This window comes from Pongo abelii, chromosome 1 (genome assembly GCF_028885655.2).
Source record: "Pongo abelii isolate AG06213 chromosome 1, NHGRI_mPonAbe1-v2.0_pri, whole genome shotgun sequence".
NCBI lineage: Eukaryota > Metazoa > Chordata > Mammalia > Primates > Hominidae > Pongo > Pongo abelii.
The window spans coordinates 212975367-212995628 of NC_071985.2; the positions used below are offsets into that span (position 1 = coordinate 212975367).

General features: G+C 50.2%; 1 protein-coding gene across 1 annotated transcript; it reads right to left on the reverse strand.

Moving 5' to 3' along the window:
- Nucleotides 1–4672: 4672 nt before the first annotated feature.
- On the reverse strand, nt 4673–7262 carry FAM43B (family with sequence similarity 43 member B). Its single transcript, XM_024257399.3, has one exon. It carries the CDS (start codon nt 6697–6699, stop codon nt 5713–5715), a length of 987 nt encoding a protein of 328 aa, XP_024113167.1. The 5' UTR covers nt 6700–7262; the 3' UTR covers nt 4673–5712.
- Nucleotides 7263–20262: the final 13000 nt, after the last annotated feature.

Sequence of the window (20262 nt, forward strand, 5' to 3'; positions counted from 1 at the left end):
ACACGGTGAAACCCTGTCTGTACTAAAAATACAAAAAAAAATTGCCCGGCGTGTTGGCGGGCGCCTGTAGTCCCAGCTACTCCAGAGGCTGAGGCAGGAGAATGGTGTGAACCTGGGAGGCGGAGCTTGCAGTGAGCCAAGATCGCATCACTGCACTCCAGCTTGGGCAACACAACGAGACTCTGTCTCAAAAAAACAACAAAAAAAATAAAATAAATAAATAAATAAATAACTCACCTATCCCTATCCCTATTTTCATTTTCATTTTTTTTCTTTCTTTTTTTTTTGAGACAGAGTTTCGCTCTTGTCACCAGGCTGGAGTGCAATGGCACCATCTCGACTCACTGCAACCTCCGCCTCCTGGGTTCAAGGGATTCTCCTGCCTCAGCTTCCTGAGTAGCTAGGATTACAGATGCCCAGCACCATTCCCAGCTAATTTTTGTATTTTTAGTAGAGACGGGGTTTCACCATATTGGCCAGGCTGGTCTCAAACTTCTGACCTCAGGTGATCTGCCCACCTCGGCTTCCCAATGTGCTGGGATTACAGGCGTGAGCCACCGTGCCCGGCCCTCTATTTTCATAGTCGGAAAACCAAGACTCCAAAAGCCTTCAGGAACCTGCCCAAAGTTATACAGCCATTGGGTGGCAGTGCTGGGGTTGGCATTCAGGTCTCTCTGATACCAAAGCCGAGGTTTGACTGCCTGTGTGTTACATCATAAACCACACCTGTCACGACGGTCCCCTCAACACCCTTTCCAAGTCTGCAACTCCCAGCCAGTGTGTCTGAAGGGTGGCTGCCCACTGCCAGGAGCTGCTGTTACAATTTTGAGTGTCAGCGGTGTTTTGGGGGCTGGATAAGTCCAGAGAGTCAGGGGGCCCAGTCCTGAGGCTGTAGAACCTGGAGCAGACCCAAGGGACAGAGGCTTCAGCTTCCTCCTCTGGCCTCATCTCTTCGGCTGCTGATCTTCTCCCCCACGAATAGCCATCCGTCTGAACAGGGCGTATGAGGACAGTTCTCCTTCAGTATCTCCAGGCAGAAGCTTCGCAGAGGAAATGCTTCTCCACCCACTTGGTTTCCTGTCCTATGATGGCTTTTCCATCTGGTTCATTCATTCATGTATTCATTCAACAAATCATTACTGAGCACTGACTCTCTGCCTTGCCATGGACAAGGTACTGAAGGAGGTGGGGAAATGAAGATGGATCAATATGAAAGACGAGACACTCATATACGAGTAGTCCAAGCTGGGCGTGGTGGCTCACACCTGTAATCCCAGCACTTTGGGAGGTCAAGGCAGGCAGATCACCTGAGGTCGGGAGTTTGAGACCAGCCTGCCCAACATGGAGAAACCCTGTCTCTACTAAAAATACAAAATTAGCTGGGCATGGTGGTGCATGCCTGTAAACCCAGCTACTCGGCAGGCGGAAGCAGGAGATTCACTTGAACCCGGGAGGCGGAGGTTGTGGTGAGCTGAGATCGTGCCACTGCACTCCAGCCTGGGCAACAAGAGCAAAACTCCATCAAAAAAAAAAAAAAAAAAAAAAAAAAAAAAAGAGTAGTCCAAGGTAAACATGAAGAGGACCATGAGAAAGCACAGACCAAGACCTGTGTGAGGTTGAGGCTGGGAGGAGGGATCACATCCAGATTTGGCAGGAGTGGAAAAGGGGTATGCGTTAGTAAGTTTCAAAGAGGTGAAATTTGTGCTAGTGAGTTTCAAAGAGGTGAAATTTGTGCTAGTGAGTTTCAAAGAGGTGAAATTTGTGCTGGTGAGTTTCAAAGAGGTGAAATTTGTGCTGGTGAGTTTCAAAGGGGTGAAATTTGTGCTGGTGAGTTTCAAAGGGGTGAAATTTGTGCTGGTGAGTTTCAAAGGGGTGAAATTTGTGCTGGTGAGTTTCAAAGGGGTGAAATTTGTGCTGGTGAGTTTCAAAGGGGTGAAATTTGTGCTGGTGAGTTTCAAAGGGGTGAAATTTGTGCTGGTGAGTTTCAAAGGGGTGAAATTTGTGCTGGTGAGTTTCAAAGGGGTGAAATTTGTGCTGGTGAGTTTCAAAGGGGTGAAATTTGTGCTGGTGAGTTTCAAAGAGGTGAAATTTGTGCTGGTGAGTTTCAAAGAGGTGAAATTTGTGCTGGGCCTTGAAGAAAGGGTAGGATTTGAAAATGTGTAGCCAAAGGGAAGGGCATTCCACGGAGGGAGAACAGCTTGAGCAAAGGCCTGAGGTGGGAACGTGTGGTGATGTCTAGGGAGCAGTGAGCTGTTCCACGTGGCAGGGTTGCAGGGTAGAAGTAGAGCAGTGGGAGCCAGGATGGCACTGGTGACTAGGCCAACTGACTTTATTTCGTGAGCTATGTGCTGTGTCACATGTCACATCGGTCACAGCTCACCCCTGCTGGAGTGGGATCAGAAGAGACGGAGATAGGTCCCAGAGGTCCCAAGAAGAGTCTTGACCCCAAGTTGCTGGCCTCCCTGGGGACACACTTCTGCATTGTCCTTGGCTGCCTGTCATTCTTGAAAAGCCCTCTGTTGCCACCGCGTTTGAGAATCTCTGACCTGCTCCAATAATACTTCTCACACCTAGTCAGCCCAACAGGCCTTAGAGCCTCAGGGCTGGAAGGGAAGGTTTAGAGAGCCTCTTGCTCAGTGATTTCAATTGTTTCAAAAATCTGTAAATCCCATTATTCAAATGGAATCACAGAACCCCCAAACAGGTAACACATATTGCTCTAGTTAAAGCGAGACGGGGGTCTCCCTACTCCATTTCCCCATCACTCCCCACAGCAGCTCCTGGGGCACCCCTGAGAAGTCTAGGACAGGAGGAATGTGGTTTGAAAAGCACTGGTCCGCTCCATTCTCATTTTCATTTTACAGGTGGGGAATCTGACATTGGCAGGAGAGACACAGGGGCTGAACCACCTGACCACTGATTCGGGGTTCATTTTGCTATCTTGTGCCTAAGATCAGGGAGAATGTTGAGTAAATGCATAGACAAAAGCATGTATGGGTGCCCAGGAGATGCCCCCTCTCCCCCTCTCACCAGGGAGACAGGAGTTGGAGTGGCTATTCTTCACATGTACTGGGCATTTTATTATTTACTGAAGGGTTTTCACAGACATGATTCTACTTAATACTTACACCAGCCGGTGAAGTTGTAAGAGGAGATGCTATCCCCATTTCACCTTTGTTTAATAGGAGGCACAGAGAGGAGTCCTCTCACCCAGGCCTTCTAATTCCAGGTCTAGAGAACATAACGTGAGTGAGGGAAGGCGAGAGGCTGTGTGTGTGTGTGTGCGTCTGTGTGTTAAGAGGCTGCCAGTGAACAATGGAAGAGCAGGGGCTGAGGCTGGGAGCTGGGAGCAGGCTTGTAAATCATTATTATTATTATTACTATTTTAGAGACAGGGTCTCACTCCGTTGCCCAGGCTGCAGTGGTGATGATGATAGCTCACTGCAGCCTCAAACTCCCGGGCTCAAGCAATCCTCCTGCCTCAGCCTCCCAGAGTGCTGGAATTACAAGCATGAGACACTGTGCCTGACCTGTGAATTATTATACAGTAACTTCTCCTTTAATTATATGCATCTCATTGCAAATGTAAGAGCAAGACAGGGCCTCTTGGACCTCCCAGTGCCTAGCAGTTCGAAACTATCTGCTGCATGAATTTGATTGAAGAGGGCGTGCCGTGATCTTGTTTCTAGACAGGTCTGGGGTTGTCTCAGCCACATCAGAGGCTGCCCTGCAGCCCATCGTCCACTCCTAGGTCTCACATCTTCCCACTTCCTCTTTTTCTGCAAATGGGGAGAAACACCAACAAAAGTCCTGGCAATGTGTAAGAGGGAGGCAAAGAACATGCAGGGAGGCCTTGCCCAGTGGGTTCTTGTTACTCCGGACATAAGGAGTCAACCCCAGCTTTTCCCTCCAAAGCCCCTGACACTGCCTGGGTTCTGCAGGGTGAGATGCCTGGGTTCTGCAAGGTGAGACGGCAGTGCTGTCCTATTTCCTGGCAGTTGCAGGAAACAGAACCATTCTGATTACTGGCAATGGCAGAGGCCACTCTTTTGGGTTCTGGGTAACTCTGGGATCAGTGCCCAGCTCAGCACAGGAATAAAGAAGATATCCAGCTGAAGACTCACGCTGCCACAGAGTCTGGACAGGTTTCTCCAGAGCCTCTGAAAGAAAATTGGGCTGCCCACCCCATTCTCTTACAACCTGCTCGCACTCATCCCTGAGGGCACACACACAGTCTATACCATATGCTCTGAAATACAAATGAACCTTCTCAGAAATATGAATACGTGCTTATGAGAAGCCCCCAGCCCAGTGTTCCCTCCCTGCCAAATGTCCCAGACACCTGCATCTGAGTGCCCAGGCGTACAGACATTCTGGGAGGCTGAGACAGACAGCCGACGTCCCTCCAGGGAGCCTGGCGCATGTGATTTTCAGACAAGGCATAAGTTACTGCCTCCTCCTCCGATATTAAGGAACAGCTTCCTGGCAGCAGTCCCCAGCTCCCGTCCTAATCCTGGGGTTGGCTCTGGCTGCTCAAAAGAACTACTTTCAGGTTTCTGATGGTAACCAGGGGGAGCTATACAGGCTCACCTGTGGCTTATCTGACCTTCCATCCATTTTTTCACCCCCAGCAGACCTGGCATTAAACACAACACAGGAGTAGTGACAGGGCTGTAAAAGCAGGTCCACTTTATTTACAATGATCAGTGACACATAGATCTTTGGGCTTTTTGTGGTCTTGCGGAGACACCTGGGTGGGGGGCCCACTCCCTTGGTTGGTTAACACACCCTCCTTCCTCATCCTTCTGGGAGAATCCACTGCTGTCAGGACCCACCCGCTCTGAGGAGCCTCGACTTGAGCATCTCTGCTGCGTCTACTTTCTAGGTAGTCAGTGTCCCAAGCACCTGCCCAAGGTTCTCCTTACCTCCTTTGGAAGCCCCATCTTGGTCCTGGTTGTGGGGCACCTAGGAGGGGGCCACATACATCCGTCTGCAGAGAGATGGGATGGGCAAGGAATCCCCTGGGGGTGCCAGGGCAGAGGCGTGGGCAGCGGCCTGGTGCAGGGCTGTTACCTGGCCTAACCTGTTGTTTGAACGTCGGTAGGACTGTCCCAGTGTTCTCCAGAGGCAGAGCAGTGAAGTCACAAGAGTCCTCCAAGGCGTAGAGAAGCGGGGCTTGGGCCTGCAAATTCCTCCCTGTGTGTATGGCAGCGGACTCTGCCCACCGCCGGCACGGCCCCAATTCTTCCTGGCCGCTAGATTCTTCCCCTACAAGAATGCCTCTCCAGGGTCATTTTTTTTGCACAGGGAAGAAGGCTAGAGGGACCAAGGGCAAGGTCACTGCCTCCACCCTGCCCCGGGTTCAAACCCACCCTCCTGATTTCTGGAAACTTCTCCTCCCTTCTCTTGAGAGGATGTTTTGGGAGGGAATGAGGAGGTCTGTGGGCAAAGAGACTAGGTGTAAAGCATAGGGGGCGGGTCCACAATGGCAGGCCCGGGAAACTCCGGGTGTGGGGAGAGAGGAAAACCCCCCAATAACCAAGGGCGTATCAGGCATCACCCTGAGCCAAAATGAGGCGGCGGGGCGGACAACACGGAGACCACGGGGGAGACACGGGCCGGGGCCGGGGCAGCCGAAGCGGGCAGGGCCAGGGTTGGAGGCTGTGAGTCTGGCGGGCCAGGCCTGAGGCTGCGAGTCCTGTCCTTTGGCTCTCAGCGCGCCTGGCCCGCCCGCTCCCTGGTGCCGGCCTTCCAGCGGCGGGGCTGCGCGGGCGGCTGGGGCGCCGGGGCGCCCCGCAGGCTGCACGTCCTCAGCTCCCGGGCCAGGCTGAGCACCTCCGGCCGCTCGCGCTGGGGGGCTCCTCCCTCTTGCTCCTCCGCGTCGTCCTCCTCCTCCTCGTCCTCCTCCTGGATGCTGCTGAGGCGCGGCGCCCCGCGGCTGCGCTCGCTCGGCGGCGGCCGGTAGGCGCACTTGGCATTGAGCAGGCGGCGCAGCGGGGCGCGGGGCACCGAGGCGGCGGCGCCCCCAGCGCGGAGATGCTGCTGGCGCACGTGGCGCGCGTCGCTCTGGCGCTGCAGGCGCTTGAAGTCGCTGAAGGCCGCCAGCGCGGTCTGGCGGAGCAGGCGGGCCAGGGCGCGCGCCTTGTGCGCCCGCGCCAGCAGCACAGCGTGGCAGCGCAGCACCACGGCCTTGTGGCGCGCCTGGTGGCGGTAGACCCAGGCGAAGACGCGCGGGTGGCGCCCGTCCGCCGTGCAGTAGGTGATGCGCGGCAGCAGGTAGGCATGCGCCGGCCTGCGGCCCCCTGAACCCCCGGCGGCGCTGCGCTCGCACGGCTGCATGCGGATGCCGTGCGGCCCCAGCGTCAGCTTCATCTTAGTGCCCCCGCCAGGCCCGCAGCGAGCCCAGATCTTGCCCACGGCGTCGTCGGTGCAGCCGTCGCCCTTGGCGTGCAGGGTGACGGCGTTGCCCAGGTACCACACGGTGTAGGTCGGGTCCTCCTTGTTGAGCTCCACTTTCTGGCGCCGGCTGCGGAACACACGGCCCAGGCGCTCCAGCGGCCAGTCCGGCAGCAGGTCCGGGCAGGAGCGCAGGAAGCTGGAGAGCAGCGACGTGTAGGCGAGCCCTGGACTCAGGCTCTTCGCTTTGCACTTGGCCTCATCCTCCACCAGCACGAATTTGTTACGTCTCCAGGGCAGCATCGCGGCGGCGGCGAAAGGGGCTGGGGGCGCAGGGAGCTCACCGGCGTCCTGTCGGGAGACCGGGGAAGGGAAGGCGCGCAGAAGTCCACCGCCCTGGAGTCGCGAGAAGCCGGGCAGCGCCGGGGACAGTCGTTGCCTGGAGATGCCCAGTGCCAGGCAGGGCTAGCTTCGCAGATGCCCGGTGCCCAGCCGGGCCAGCAGCCGAGGTGCCGGACGGCGGCCGAGTGGCTGAGAACAGCTTTTCCCGGGAGTGTCTCCAGCCGTCTGGGAAGCGAAGAGGGGCCGGGGCTGGGGGTGAGGTGGGCTGGACGCCCCCCAAGCCCAAACGGTGGGATTTCCGCGGTCCCTGCCGCCGCAATTTGGGTCGCCGGAACCGCTGGCGGCTGCTTGGTGGGGCAGACCGAGAGCGCGGCTGCGGTGGGGACTCCTTCAGGCGTCGCGGCTCCACCTCCCCGGGCTGCCTACATCACCGGGCGGGACCGCTAGCTCTCTTGTTCCCTCCCCTTGCCCTCTTCTCCCCTCCCCCCGCGCAGGCTCGCGCTGCCCGGGACCCTGCACAGGCGCGGTGGAACGGGTTTAATCATTATTAGTGGAGGGGTGGGGGTAGAGAGGGCTGTTAAGTACTAGGAATCCCCTGAAATATACAGGAGGGCTTTGTCCATGCTAATTTATTTGGCCTCGCTACTGGTCTCCAAGCTCCCCTTGGCGCATTCGGGAACCCCCGCGCCCCACGATTCCTGCTGCCCCTCACCCACAGCATGTCATTACCCCCATCCCTGGGAGTGGGAGTTAAGGGGTGTTCCTGAAGGGGCAGGCCTGGCGCACTTTGCCTCGTCTGCACAGCACAAAGCCAGCCGAGGTGGCCGAGCAGTGCAGTGGAAAAGTACTGTTGCTTGGTGAAGCTTTCTCCCAGGTTCTTCCAAGGTCGTGGGCCAGACCGCTGGGCCTGAGCTGAGAGACCTGGCCACTGCTGCAGTGGTTGGCAGTGCCCCTCGCGTGGTCTGAAGCAGGGAGGGTACTCTTTGAGGGTGGGGGAAACTTTCAGAACAGGGTCTGTGGTAATTGCAGTTGAAAAGCTCCTTCTGGCGAAAGGGCAGCCTCTGGGCTCTGCGAAGATTAAATCAACTCCTATTTGTGAACTCCTGTGAGTTTCCAGGGGTTTAGCACTCATTTTCTTATTTAATTCTTGGAACAAGCCCAGGCTCAGTTAAATGACTGGCCCAAGGTCTTCAGGCTGGTAGGAGGTAAAACTAGGGCTCCACTCAGGCCTGGGTGACCCAAGGGCTGCCCCCAACCCTCCGTGCTCCCCGGGACCTCCTAATGAGAAGTGATGAGCACCTACTAGGGAGGAAGTTGTGGTGTACTGAAAGACAGTTGTCCCTGGGTGTGGGAATACAGCTTCCTCTTTCAAGATTGGTTAAGCCACAAGCTCCCTAGAACTCCAGGACTGCTCTGATACGGGACCAGAAGTCTTGTTGCCTTGGGCTCTCACAGAGTCAACACTCAAGCTCTTCCCTTGGCTTCTGAACAAGTCATGTGGGGTGGTGTCCAGGTCAGGAGTGAACCCAGGTCTGGGCTGGAGCTGAATTGAGAGCTTGTGCTGGGCCAAGCCAAACCACATGACCTCCTAGAGTGGGAGCAGTGGCAAGATTTGGGAAGATGGTGTGTGCTATCTCGGCCAGCAACATCCTGCCGATGGGTAGGAGTGAGTGGCTGGGGTCAGAATCCCTGGGGGAATATAAGTAAAATAACAAACCATAACAAGAAAATAATATGCAAATAAAGAACGGGAAATTACTCCAAATTGCAGTATCTTTGGTTTGGAGGGTGCCTCCCAGATGATCTGGTCGGCTGAGCCTCGGTTCGTTTTTAATATGGAAATATCTGTCACCTTTTGCTGATTATAAAAGGAAGATGTGCTTGTGGTAAAAATTCACAGAAGAAGGACGTGAAAGTAAGTCTCCTACTGTTCCCCACCTTGCAGATGTGGCCTCATTTCCCAGGGGGAGAGAACAGGCTCTGAGAAGCCAGTGATCATTACAGTGCTTTTCATGGCGCCACATTTGTCTCCTGGGCCAGTGGAGACATTAACTCAACCAAATCCCTTTACGGAAAGGACTTCATGTGGTTTTGACCTGAAAGTCAGTTCACTGTAAAATTTTGCCATGTCCTGCCTGGAGTCTCCTGGGGCCGTTCTCTGAACCTTGCCACTGGGGGTTCCCTCTCCCCGCTGGCAGTGGGCTGGTGGGAGTGCTCAGAAGCAAAGCCTCAGCTTGCAAGGCTGAGAAAACTGTAAGCCTTTTTTTTTTTTTTTCTTTTGAGACAGGGTCTTGCTCTGTCTCCCAGGTTGGAGTGCAGAGATGACTGCTCACTGCAGCTCGACATCCCAGGCCCAAGCTATCTTCCCATCTCAGCCTCTTGAGTAGCTGGGACCACAGGCATGCACCACCATGGCTGGCTAGTTTTTAAAATTTTTCTGTAGAGGCCAGGCATGATGGCTCACGCCTGTAATCCCAGCACTTTGGGAGGCCGAAGTGGGCGGATCACCTGAGGTCAGGAGTTCGAGACCAGCCTGACCAACATGGAGAAATCCCGTCTCTACTAAAAATACAAAAATAGCCCGACGTGGTGGCGCATGCCTGTAATCCCAGCTACTCGGGAGGCTGAGGCAGGAGAATCGCTTGAACCCGGGAAGCGGAGATTGCGGTGAACTGAGATCGCGCCATTACACTCTAGCCTGGGCAACAAGAGCGAAACTCTGTCTCAAAAAAAAAAAAAAAATTCTGTAGAAACAGGTTCTATGTTGCCCAGACTGATCTCAAACTCCTGGACTCAAGTGATCCTCCCGCCTCAGCCTTTTATATTGCTAGGATTATAGGTATGAGCTACCAGGCCTGGCTGAACTCCAGCTGTTGATGGAAGGAAGGTGTAACCAGCCCCTTAGGCTTGCTAGAGTTAACATATAAAGACACAGAAAATGTAATTAAATGTGTTTCGGAGAAACAATTTTTTTTTGAGGCAGCGTCTCACTTTGTCACCCAGGTTGGACTGCAGTGGTGCTGTCTCAGCTCACTGCAACCTCTGTTTCCCGGGCTGAAGCCATTCTCATGCCTCAGCCACCCAAGTAGCTGGGATTATAGGCATGCGCCACCACACCCAGCTAACTTTTGTGTTTTTAGTAGAGACGGGGTTTCACCATGTTGGCCAGGCTGGTCTTGAACTCCTGGCCTCAAGTGATCCACCTGTCTCGGCCTCCCAAAGTGCTGGGATTACAGGTGTGGGCCACCACCCCTGGTCAGAAACAGCATTGTAAAGTCTAAGTATGTCCCAAGTATTGCATGTATCTGGCAACCCTAAGCGTCCTGCCTACCAGCGGCTAGAGATCAAGTGGCCACAGGTACGTGTGTGTGCTGCACACTGAGGGTCTCTACTCTCTCCCGAGCCTGCCCCACTTTCCTTAATCCTGGTGGTGTGGCTTCTATTCCCATTGTTCTTTGGAGAAATTCTCAGGGGATGGGGAGGGCATCACCTGGGACTGTGAGATCACAGCAAGCCCAGTAGTCTGTTTTTATGTTACAATCCCTTGACCTCAAAGCAAGCTTGGTCTTGGGCATTCTGTTCTTCCTCTAACCTTTTTCCTATAGAGCAGCGGTCTCCAACATTTTTGGTACCATTTTGGTACCAGTTTCATGCAAGACAATTTTTCCATGGAGGGGAGGGGGATGGTTTCAGGATGAAACTGTTCTGTCTCAGATCATCAGGCTTTAGTTCAATCCTTTTTCCTTTTGTTTGTTTTTGAGACAGAGTCTTGCTCTGTCACCCAGACTGGAGTGCAATGGCACGATCTTGGCTCACTGCAACCTCTGCCTCCCAAGTGATTCTCGTGCCTCAGCTTCCTGAATAGCTGGGATTACAGGCACATGTCACCACACCTGGCTAATTTTGTATTTTTAGTAGAAACAGCGTTTCACCATGTCAACTAGGCTGGTCTCAAACTCCTGGCCTCAGGTGATCCACCCGCCTCAGCCTCCCAAAGTGCTGGGATTACAGGCATGAGCTACCACACCTGGCTATCAGGCATTAGATTTTCATAAGGAGCATGCAACCTGGGTCCCTTGCATGTGCAATTCACAATAGGGTTCATGCTCCTATGAGAATCTGATGCTGCTGCTGATCTGACCAGAGGTGGAGCTGAGGCAGTAATGTTTGTTTTCCTGCCACTCACCTCCTGCTGTGCATCCCAGTTCCTAACTGACTATAGACTGGTACCGGTTGGCAGCCCGGGGGTTGGAGACCCCTAGTATAGAGGGCTCAGCTGCCCTCTGGGCTTCCACCATCCTTTCTATTTAGACGTCTGGAAAAGCTGGTCTGGTCCCAGTCATGGAGGCTGAACTCCTCATGAATGGGACCAGGGCTGCCTTCTCTGTTAAGCTTTCTCTTGATTCCTTTCCTTGGTAAGAGCTCCCAGCCTGGCACCAGGTTGTCACTACTTCATAGACTGGCATGCAGTTGGATCTTTTCTCTTTTTTTCAAACATCATTACCATATTTATACTAATATTAATTTAAAAAGCCAAATACCTGGCTTATAGTAGGCTTATAATTTAAAACAAATCAATCCCTTACCCACCCTTTTTTAGTCTCAATTCCCACTTCCACAGCCACTCTTCTACACATTTTATTTTTTTGAGACGGAGTCTGGCTCTGTCACCCAGGCTGAAGTGCAGTGGCGTGATCTCAGCTCAATGCAACCTCTGCCTCCCGGGTTCAAGCAATTCTCCTGCCAAGTAGCTGGGACTACAGGCGCTTGCCACCACGCCCAGCTAATTTTTGTATTCTTAGTAGAAATGGGGTTTCACTATGTTGGCTAGGCTGGTCTCAAACTCCTGACCTCAAGTGATCCGCCCGCCTCGGCCTCCCAAACTGCTGGGATTACAGGCGTGAGCCACCACACCTGGCTTTTCTATACATTTTAGATGGCATTTCTGTCATATGCCTCCATATCTCTGACCCTTCTAATTCAGACATTTCAGTTTTTAAATTCTTATATATTGTCTCCCTGTTACAGAAGATGAAGAATGTTGTCTTTTATCCACCCCCATCACACATAGTTTTCCTCCTCCCTCCCTCTCAGTTGAGTTAGAACATTTTGTTTTTTTTTTTGTTTTTTTTTTGAGACGGAGTCTTGCTCTGTCACCCAGGCTGGAGTGCAGTGGCGCGATCTCGGCTCACTGCAAGCTCCACCTCCTGGGTTCACGCCATTCTCCTGCCTCAGCCTCCCGAGTAACTGGGACTACAGGTGCCCGCCACCACGCCCGGCTAATTTTTTGTGTTTTTAGTAGAGATGGGGTTTCACCGTGTTAGCCAGGATGGTCTCAATCTCCTGACCTCGTGATCCGCCTGCCTCAGCCTCCCAAAGTGCTGAGATTACAGGCGTGAGCCACTGCATCCGGCCAACATTTTGTTGTTTCTGTTGCAACAGTATTCAGGGTTTAATTTTTATAACTATGTAAATATTGTTCAGAGCTGAGCCTTACAGTGGGCCATGATTCCACTTACTTCCCTTATTGGACAACTTTTTTGTTTTTTTTCAGAAGTTAGTAATTGCCTCATTTTTTAAGAAAAAAACTTTCTTGCTGGGCATGGTGGCTCATGCCTGTAATCCCAGCACTCTGAGAGGCCGAGGCGGGCAGATGACGAGGTCAGGAGATCGAGACCATCCTGGCTAACATGGTGAAACCTCGTCTCTACTAAAAATACAAGAAAAAAATTAGCCAGGCATGGTGGCGGGCACCTGTAGTCCCAGCTACTCTGGAGGCTGAGGCAGGAGAATGGCGTGAACCCAGGAGGCGGAGCTTGCAGTGAGCCGAGATTGAGCCACTGCACTCCAGCCTGGGTGACAGAGTGAGACTCCGTCTCAAACAAAAAAAAAAAAAGAAAAGAAAAGAAAAAACTTCCTTGTGTACCTATCACTAATTTATCCTCTGCTTCTTCAATGGAACGGTAAAACTCCTCTTGACCTGGTTGAACACACCAGGTGATTTTTCTAGTTCTTTGTGTTTCTTAGGGACATCCCTCTTGGAGGCATCCTCTCTGGGCTCCCATCTGGAATGCAGAGTCCTGTGGAGCTATTGTCCCGGGACCTGATGCTACTACTATCCTGGGAGTTTCCTTTGCTTCTTTCCTATGTTGGATCCTGTTTTCTGGATCCCTTGGTTTTTGATGTTATTTTCTTGTTTTGACAGAGCATATATTCTACTAGCTTTGATTGATAGTTTGCCTTGGTGTCTGTGTTAGTTCATTCTCTCATTGCTATTAAAAAGTACCCGAGACTGGGTAATTTATAAAAGGTTTAATTGACTTGGTTCTGCAGGCTATACAGGATGCACTGTGGCTTCTACTTCTGGGGAGTCCTCAGGAAACTTACAATCATGGTAGAAGGTGAAGGGAGAGCCGGGTGTCACATGGAGCAGGAGGAAGAGAGAGGGAGGGGAGGTGCTATACACTTTTAAACAACCAGATCTCACAAGAACTCACTATTGTAACATTACTAAGGAGAAAGCTGCCCCCATGATCCAATCACCTCCTACCAGGCCCCACTTCCAACGCTGGGGATTACAGTTCCACATGAGATTCGGGCGGGGACACAGATCCAAACCATATGGGTGCTGAATTCTACATTGGAGATAAATTTCCCTGAGAATTTTGAAGACATGATCCATGGTTGCTGTTGAAAAGTCGAATGACAATCTGATACCCTATCATGTGCATATGGCTTGATTTTTCCTCTGGAAGTTTTCAGGTCTTCCAGAGGTCTACGGTTTCATAATGATGTGCATTTTCTGTGGGCACTTGGTGGGCCTTTTATTCTGGAAATCAATCTCTTTTAATTTGGAAATCAATTTTGGGGAAATTTCTGTGGGTGCTAGTTTCCTCCATTCCATTTTTTCTTTTTTGTTTTCTTTCCAGATCTATTTTAGTTCAATCTCTAATTTTTCAAAGTGTTCTTTGCAATTTTCCATTTTAAAAAATGTTTTTTCTATTTCCAGGGACATTACTTCAACTTTATCATCTGACTTTTCTAACAGATTTTTTAAAATCCCTCTCCTCACAAATCTTTGCTTCTAAGAGCAATTTCTTGTTTTTTTTTTTTTTTTTTTTTTTTTTTTTTTCTGTAGCATCTTATTCTTGTTTCATGGACATAATGTTATCTCTTGTGTCTCTAAGAAAGTTAATTGTAGTTGCTTTTTGAAATTTTTAATCTTGCAATTGTGGTAACATACACATAACATAAAACTGACCATCTTAACCATTTTTAAGTGTACAGTACAGTATTGGTAAGCCTATTCGTATTGTTGTACAACCAACCTCTAAAACTTTTTCATTTTGCAAAACTGAAACTTTATACCCATTGAACAACAACTCATTTCCAGCTCTCCGTAGCCCCTGGCAACCACCATTCAACTTTCCATTTCTGTGGATTTGGCTACTCTAGATACCTCATGTAAAGGGATCACGGAGTTTTGGTCTTTTTGTGACTGGCTTATTTCACTTAGCATATCTTCATATGTATCAGAATTTCCTTTCTTTTTATGGCAGAATAATATTCCATTGTATGTGTACATCACATTTTGTTTATCCATTTATCTGTTGATGGACACTTGGGTTGCTTCAACCTTTTGGCTATTGTGAATAATGCTGCTACGAACATGTGTGTGTAAATATCTTTTTGAGTGCGTGCATGATGGCTCGCGCCTGTAATCCCAGCACTTTGGGAGAACGAGGTGGTTGGATCACCTGAGGTCTGGAGTTCGGGACCAGCCTGGCCAACATGGTGAAACTCCATCTCTACTAAACATACAAAAAATTAGCTGGGTGTGGTGGTGTGTGCCTGTAATCCCAGCTACTCTGGAGGCTGAGGCAGGAGAATTGCTTGAACCCGGCGGGGCAGAGGTTGCAGTGAGCCAAGATCGTGCCATTGCACTCCAGCCTGGGCAACAAGAGCAAAACTCCGTCTCAAAAAAAAAAAAAAAATCTTTTTGAGACCCTGCTTTCAATCGTTTTGGATATCTATCCAGAAGTAGCATTGCCAGAGCATATAATTCTATTTTTAATTTTTTGAGGAACCACTACTGTTTTCCATAGCAGGTGCACCAGTTTACATTTTCACCAACAGTGTACAAGGGATCAAATTTCTCCATATCTCCACACGCTTTTTTTTTTTAAGAAGTTGTCCGATGGGTGTGAGGTGACATCTCATTGTGGTTTTTGATTTTGCACTTCCCTAATGATTAGTGATGTTGAGCATCTTTTCACATCCTTGTTAGCTATTGTATATCTATCTTATTTGGAGAAATGTCTATTCAAGTCCTTTGCCCACTTTGAAATTGGGTTGTGTTGAGTTCTTTATATATTTTGAAGATTAATCCTTTATGAGAGGTATGCTTTGTAAATATTTTCATTTTTGAGATGGAGTTTTGCTCTATCACCCAGGCTGGAGTGTGGTGGTGTGATCTCAGCTCACTGCAACCTCCACCTCCCGGGTTCAAGCGATTCTTCTGCTTCAGCCTCCTGAGTAGCTGGGATTACAGTTGCCTGCCACCATGCCTGGCTAATTTTGTATTTTTAGTAGAGATGGGGTTTTGCCATGTTGGCCAGGCTGGTCTCAAACTCCTGACCTCAGGTGATCTGCCTGCCTTGGCCTCCCAAAGTGCTGGGATTACAGGTATGAGCCACTGTGCCCAGCCTCTTTCAGCAATGTTTTATGTTTTCCAGTGTACAAGTCTTTCACCTCGTTGGTGAAATTTATTCCTAAGTATTTTATTCCTTTTGATGTTATTGTAAATGGAATTGTTTTCTTTTCTTTTCAGATTGTTCATTGTTAATGCATGGAAATCCATCTGACAGCTGGGTACAGAGGGTGAAGCAGAAGGATTTCCTGAGCCTAGGATGCTGAATTAATGTATTAGTACTGTAAGTCTTTTTGGTGGAATATGTAGGGTTTTCTAGGGATAGTTGTTTTGTTTTTTTTTTTTTTTGGGACAGGGTCTCGCTCTGTTGCTTAGGCTGGAGTGCAGTGGCATGATCATAGCTCATTGCAGCCTTGGGCTCCCAGGTTCAAGTGATCCTCCTGTCTCAGCCTCCTGAATAGCTGGGACTACAGGTGCCTGCCATCACACCCAGCACATTTGGTTGAATTTTTAGGAGAGATGAGCTCTCGCTGTGTTGCCCTCCCACTCCTAAGCTCAAGTGATCCTCCTGTCTTGGCCTCCCAAAGTGCTGGAATTACAGGCATGAGACACTGCACACAGCCTATAGTTGTTTTTAAAAGTCGTCTTCAGTTTCCTGCATTGATCTGCTTCCTGAGTTCCTTTCTCCTGTTTTAAAAAAAATTAGGCTGGGTGTGGTTGCTCATCCCTATAATCCCAGCACTTTGGGAGGCTAAGGCGGGTGGATCACCTGGGTCAGGAATTCGAGACCAGCCAGGCCAACATGGCAAAACCCCATCTCTACTAAAAATACAAAAATTAGCTTGGTGTAGTGGCATGTGCCTGTAATCCCAGCTACTTGGGAGGCTGAGGCAGGAGAATCTCTTGAACCTGGGAGGCGGAGGTTGCAGTGAGCCGAGATTGTGCCACTGCACTCCTGCCTGGGCAACAGAGTGAGACTGTCTCAAAAAAAAAATTAGTTCAAAAATGCAAATGTCTGAATCTTATCTTTGCAGCTTTTCTCTAATGTTTGGTATTAGTGTTGTCCAGTCCTAAGCTGAGAGGCACAAAAGCTGATTGGAAGCTCCTTATTTATGAGGGCCAGGGAGTGGAGGGAAGGACAGGGAGGGAATGCCATATGTGAATGTCATTTTCTGGTGACAACTCAGCCATTTGTAAGGGAACCGAGAGTTGCAGTCACTGTTCCCAGAGAGCGCTCCTAGAGTCTCCTGCCTTCATGGAGGGGGTGCGCCAGTCTGGCTGTCCCCATACTGGGAGTGCACTGAAGACAGGCCCAGGGGGTCTCACTGATCAGTCAATGCTGTGTTCAGGATCACGGCTCCCTCACCCTTGGCTGTGCCTGGGGGCTTCAGTCTAGCACTCGTTGATTCAGCCTCCCAGAGGGTAAAGCTCTGGTGCAGCTTCTGATGTGGAGGGCAAGGTGGCCGTCTCCATGCTGCTCTGGATCCTGGAGGGTAGCTGGGGCTCTCACTGCGGGCTTTCAGTGGGTCTTCCCTTCTCACCACCCTCGCCCTCATCACCAGATATGTCTGCTGCTTGGAATTCCTGGGTGTCCAGGCTCCTCCGCACGATGTGGCTGGGCTGGTTCTCGTTGGGCTGCGGTCTTCTCCCCTCTGCTAAGCTTTTGCCCCTTGTCTTTCATCCTCCAAAGTGTTGCCGCCACCTCTCAGCTGCTGCCACCTCTCATTTGTTTCTTGTCACTTAGGTCACTTTCATTCCTTCCTGTTTTCGTGAGGCTTGGGGAAGAGATGGGGAATGCATCTCAATTTTCCATGTCTAATGAGAAGGTTCTCCTTGGTGGTTTTCTGGTGGTTCATATTGTGCTCAGGATTCATGTATCCTACTTATAGATACTTGATTGCATTATCACTTGTTCCTGGAAATGTAAAAGTACCTCCATGTTGTAGTGTTCGGATAGATGCAGGTTTTCCCTCAGGTCCTCAAGGTTCCTGGCTCATGATGCCCATAGCCCTTGTTACAGTCTTTTATCATAATGTTGGGTGCTTTAGGTCTCAGGGGCAGGGCTCAGGAAAGAGAACCTCGAAGACCTTCTTCCATCCTCCTTTCACCTGCTCCAAGGCAGGACTCTACTTTTCCCACCCACTTTTCTAAAGACTCTCATTCCCACCCCATACCCTGGAGGCCAATCACATTTCGACAACATTGTCATAAAAACCCAAAAGGCAGATCACTTGAGGTCAGGAGTTCAAGGTCAGCCTGGCTAACATGGTAAAACCCTGTCTCTACTAAAAATACAAAAATTAGCCAGGCACGGTGATGTGTGGCTGTCGTTCCAGCTAATTGGGAGGCTGAGGCAGGAGAATTGCTTGAACCTAGGAGGCAGAGGTTGTAGTGAGCCGAGATTGCACCACTACACTCCAGCCTGGGTGACAGAGAAAGTCTCTATCTCAAAAAACAAAAATCAAAAAACCCAAGAGGACCAGGTTCAGGAGCTTCCGGATAGCTGAACACATGGAGGTTCCTGGAGGGTGGTGCGTCCAGGAAGGGCATGGAAGCTTCGTGCCCCTTCCCTGTGCGTCCATGCCTCTCACCCTATGCATCTCTTCATCTGTATCTTTTGTAATATCCTTTATAGTAAGCCAGTACATGTTAAGTGCTTCCCTGAATTCTGTGAGTTGTGCCAGCAAATTAATTGAACCCAAAGTGGGGGTTGTGGGAATCCTGGTAAGAAGTTCTGGAGGCCCAGAATTGCAACTGGGATCTGCAGTGGGGAGGGGGAGGGCTGTCTTGGGGACTGAGCCCTCAACCTGTGGGATCTGACGCTATCTACTTGTGGGATCGGATAGTGTTAGAATTTAATTGAACACTCAGTTTGTGTCCACTGCTTGGTGTATGGGGGAAACCTGCCCACGTTTGGTCAGAGAAGTCTTCTGTGTTGATGGTTGCTGTTGTGGTGGTGCAAGAGCAGAGGAAAAACACGCAAACACGGTTTGCGTTTTTCCCAAACAAAGCATATCAATTGATAAATTTGTTCATATTTGTGTATCCACTCAGCAGTTTTTTTTTTTCTGACAAATGAATAGGAAAGTTGGACTAATTGCCATAGTCCCTTGTGGTTTGTAAATTTGACCGAACATCTTAAGAATCATTTTTGGAGACAGGGTTTCACTCTGTCATCCAGGCTGGAGTGCAGTGGCTTGATCGTGGCTCACTGCAGCCTTGACGTCCCTGGGCTCAGGATTTCCTTCCACCTCAGCCTCCTGGGTTCCTGGGACTATAGGTGTATACCATCATGCCTGGCTAATTTTTTGGAGACAGGGTCTTGCCATGTTGTCCAGGTTGGTCTCAAACTCCTGGGCTCAAGCATTCCTCCCACCTCGGCCTCCCAAAGTGCTGGGATTACAGGCACTTAGAGCCACCAAACTTGACCAGGAATCATTTTAAGTGGGTGCTGAGTTCAATACTAGACACTGGGTGGGGGGCACATAAGAGATATGGAAGACATTGCTGTTGCGGCCAGACTCCAAGATGGCACCCAGTGATTCTTACTTCCTGGTGTTCATGCCTGTGTGTATTCTCCTCCCACAATGAATGGGGCTGACTAAGTAATGCATAAGACATTGTGGAAGTGTCACTGTGTGATTTCTGAAGCTAGGACATGAAGGATCCTGTGGCTTCTGCTTTGTTCTCTCTTGGATTACTTGCTATGGCAGAAACCAGTGGCCTTGTCATGAGGATACTCAAGCCATCCTATGGAGAAGTCCACATGGCAAGGAACTTAGGCCTCCTGCCAACAGCCAGCAGCAAGTCAGCATCCCTGTGAGTAAGCATCTTGGAAGTGGACCCTCTGGCCCCAGTTCAACCTTCAGATGACCACAGCCCCAGCTCATATGTAGACTGCAGCCTCCTGAGAGACACTGAGCGAGGGCATGCAGCTAAGTTGCTTCTGACTTCCTAACCCATAGGAACTGTGAGATGATACATGAGTGTCATTAACTTGCTAAGCTTTGGGACAGTTTATCTCTCAGAAGAAGAAAAATACCATCCTAATCTGTCACACTGGCCCCCAAAACTCTGCACGGTTGCCTTCTCCCTAGTTACCTTGTGAGCTCCTTTCCAACATCTCTCTGCCCAAGCCATGCTATGCTAGCTTCCTTCCAGTTTCTCTAACCACTGAGTACCTTGTTGTCTTGGGTACTTTCCAGATGCTGTTCCCCCTTGTCCCCATCCCCTCTTCTTCTAGTCTATTCGTCTTTCAAGCCAATGAGTAAATGTCACTGCTCTAGGGAAAGTTTCCTGACCCCTCCTGACTTCCATGGGTCCTGTGCCTCAACATAAACCCTTCAAAGTGTCTATCTATCAGAATTATAATCAGTTAACTATTTGTGTAATCATTTATTTGGTGCCCCTCTCTCTCTTCGCTCCCAAGACGCTAACACGTAGAGGGCAGGGAATGCATCTGTCTTAGACACTGCCAACTCCGCAGTGGCCTGGACAAGCATCTGGAACACAGTAGATACTCAAAAGATGTTTGGTGAATAGCTAAACGTGATCTGCTTCTGCCAACTCCCCTCTGTTGTCATCACCTCCACTGCAAGAAAACAGCTTAGAGCAAGCTTGTCCAAGCCACGGCCCGAGGCCACATGTGGCCCAGGATGGCTATGAATGTGGCCTAGCACCAATTCATACTTTCTTAAAACATGAATTTTTTGGCCATTTTTAAATTTTTTAGCTCATCAGCTATCATTAGTGTTGGTGTATTTTACTTGTGGCCCAAGACAATTCTTCTTCCAGAGTGGCCCAGGGAAGCCAAAATATTGGACACCCCTGGCTTAGAGCAAACCTCTCATTGACGGCAAGTCAGTGTTATTCTT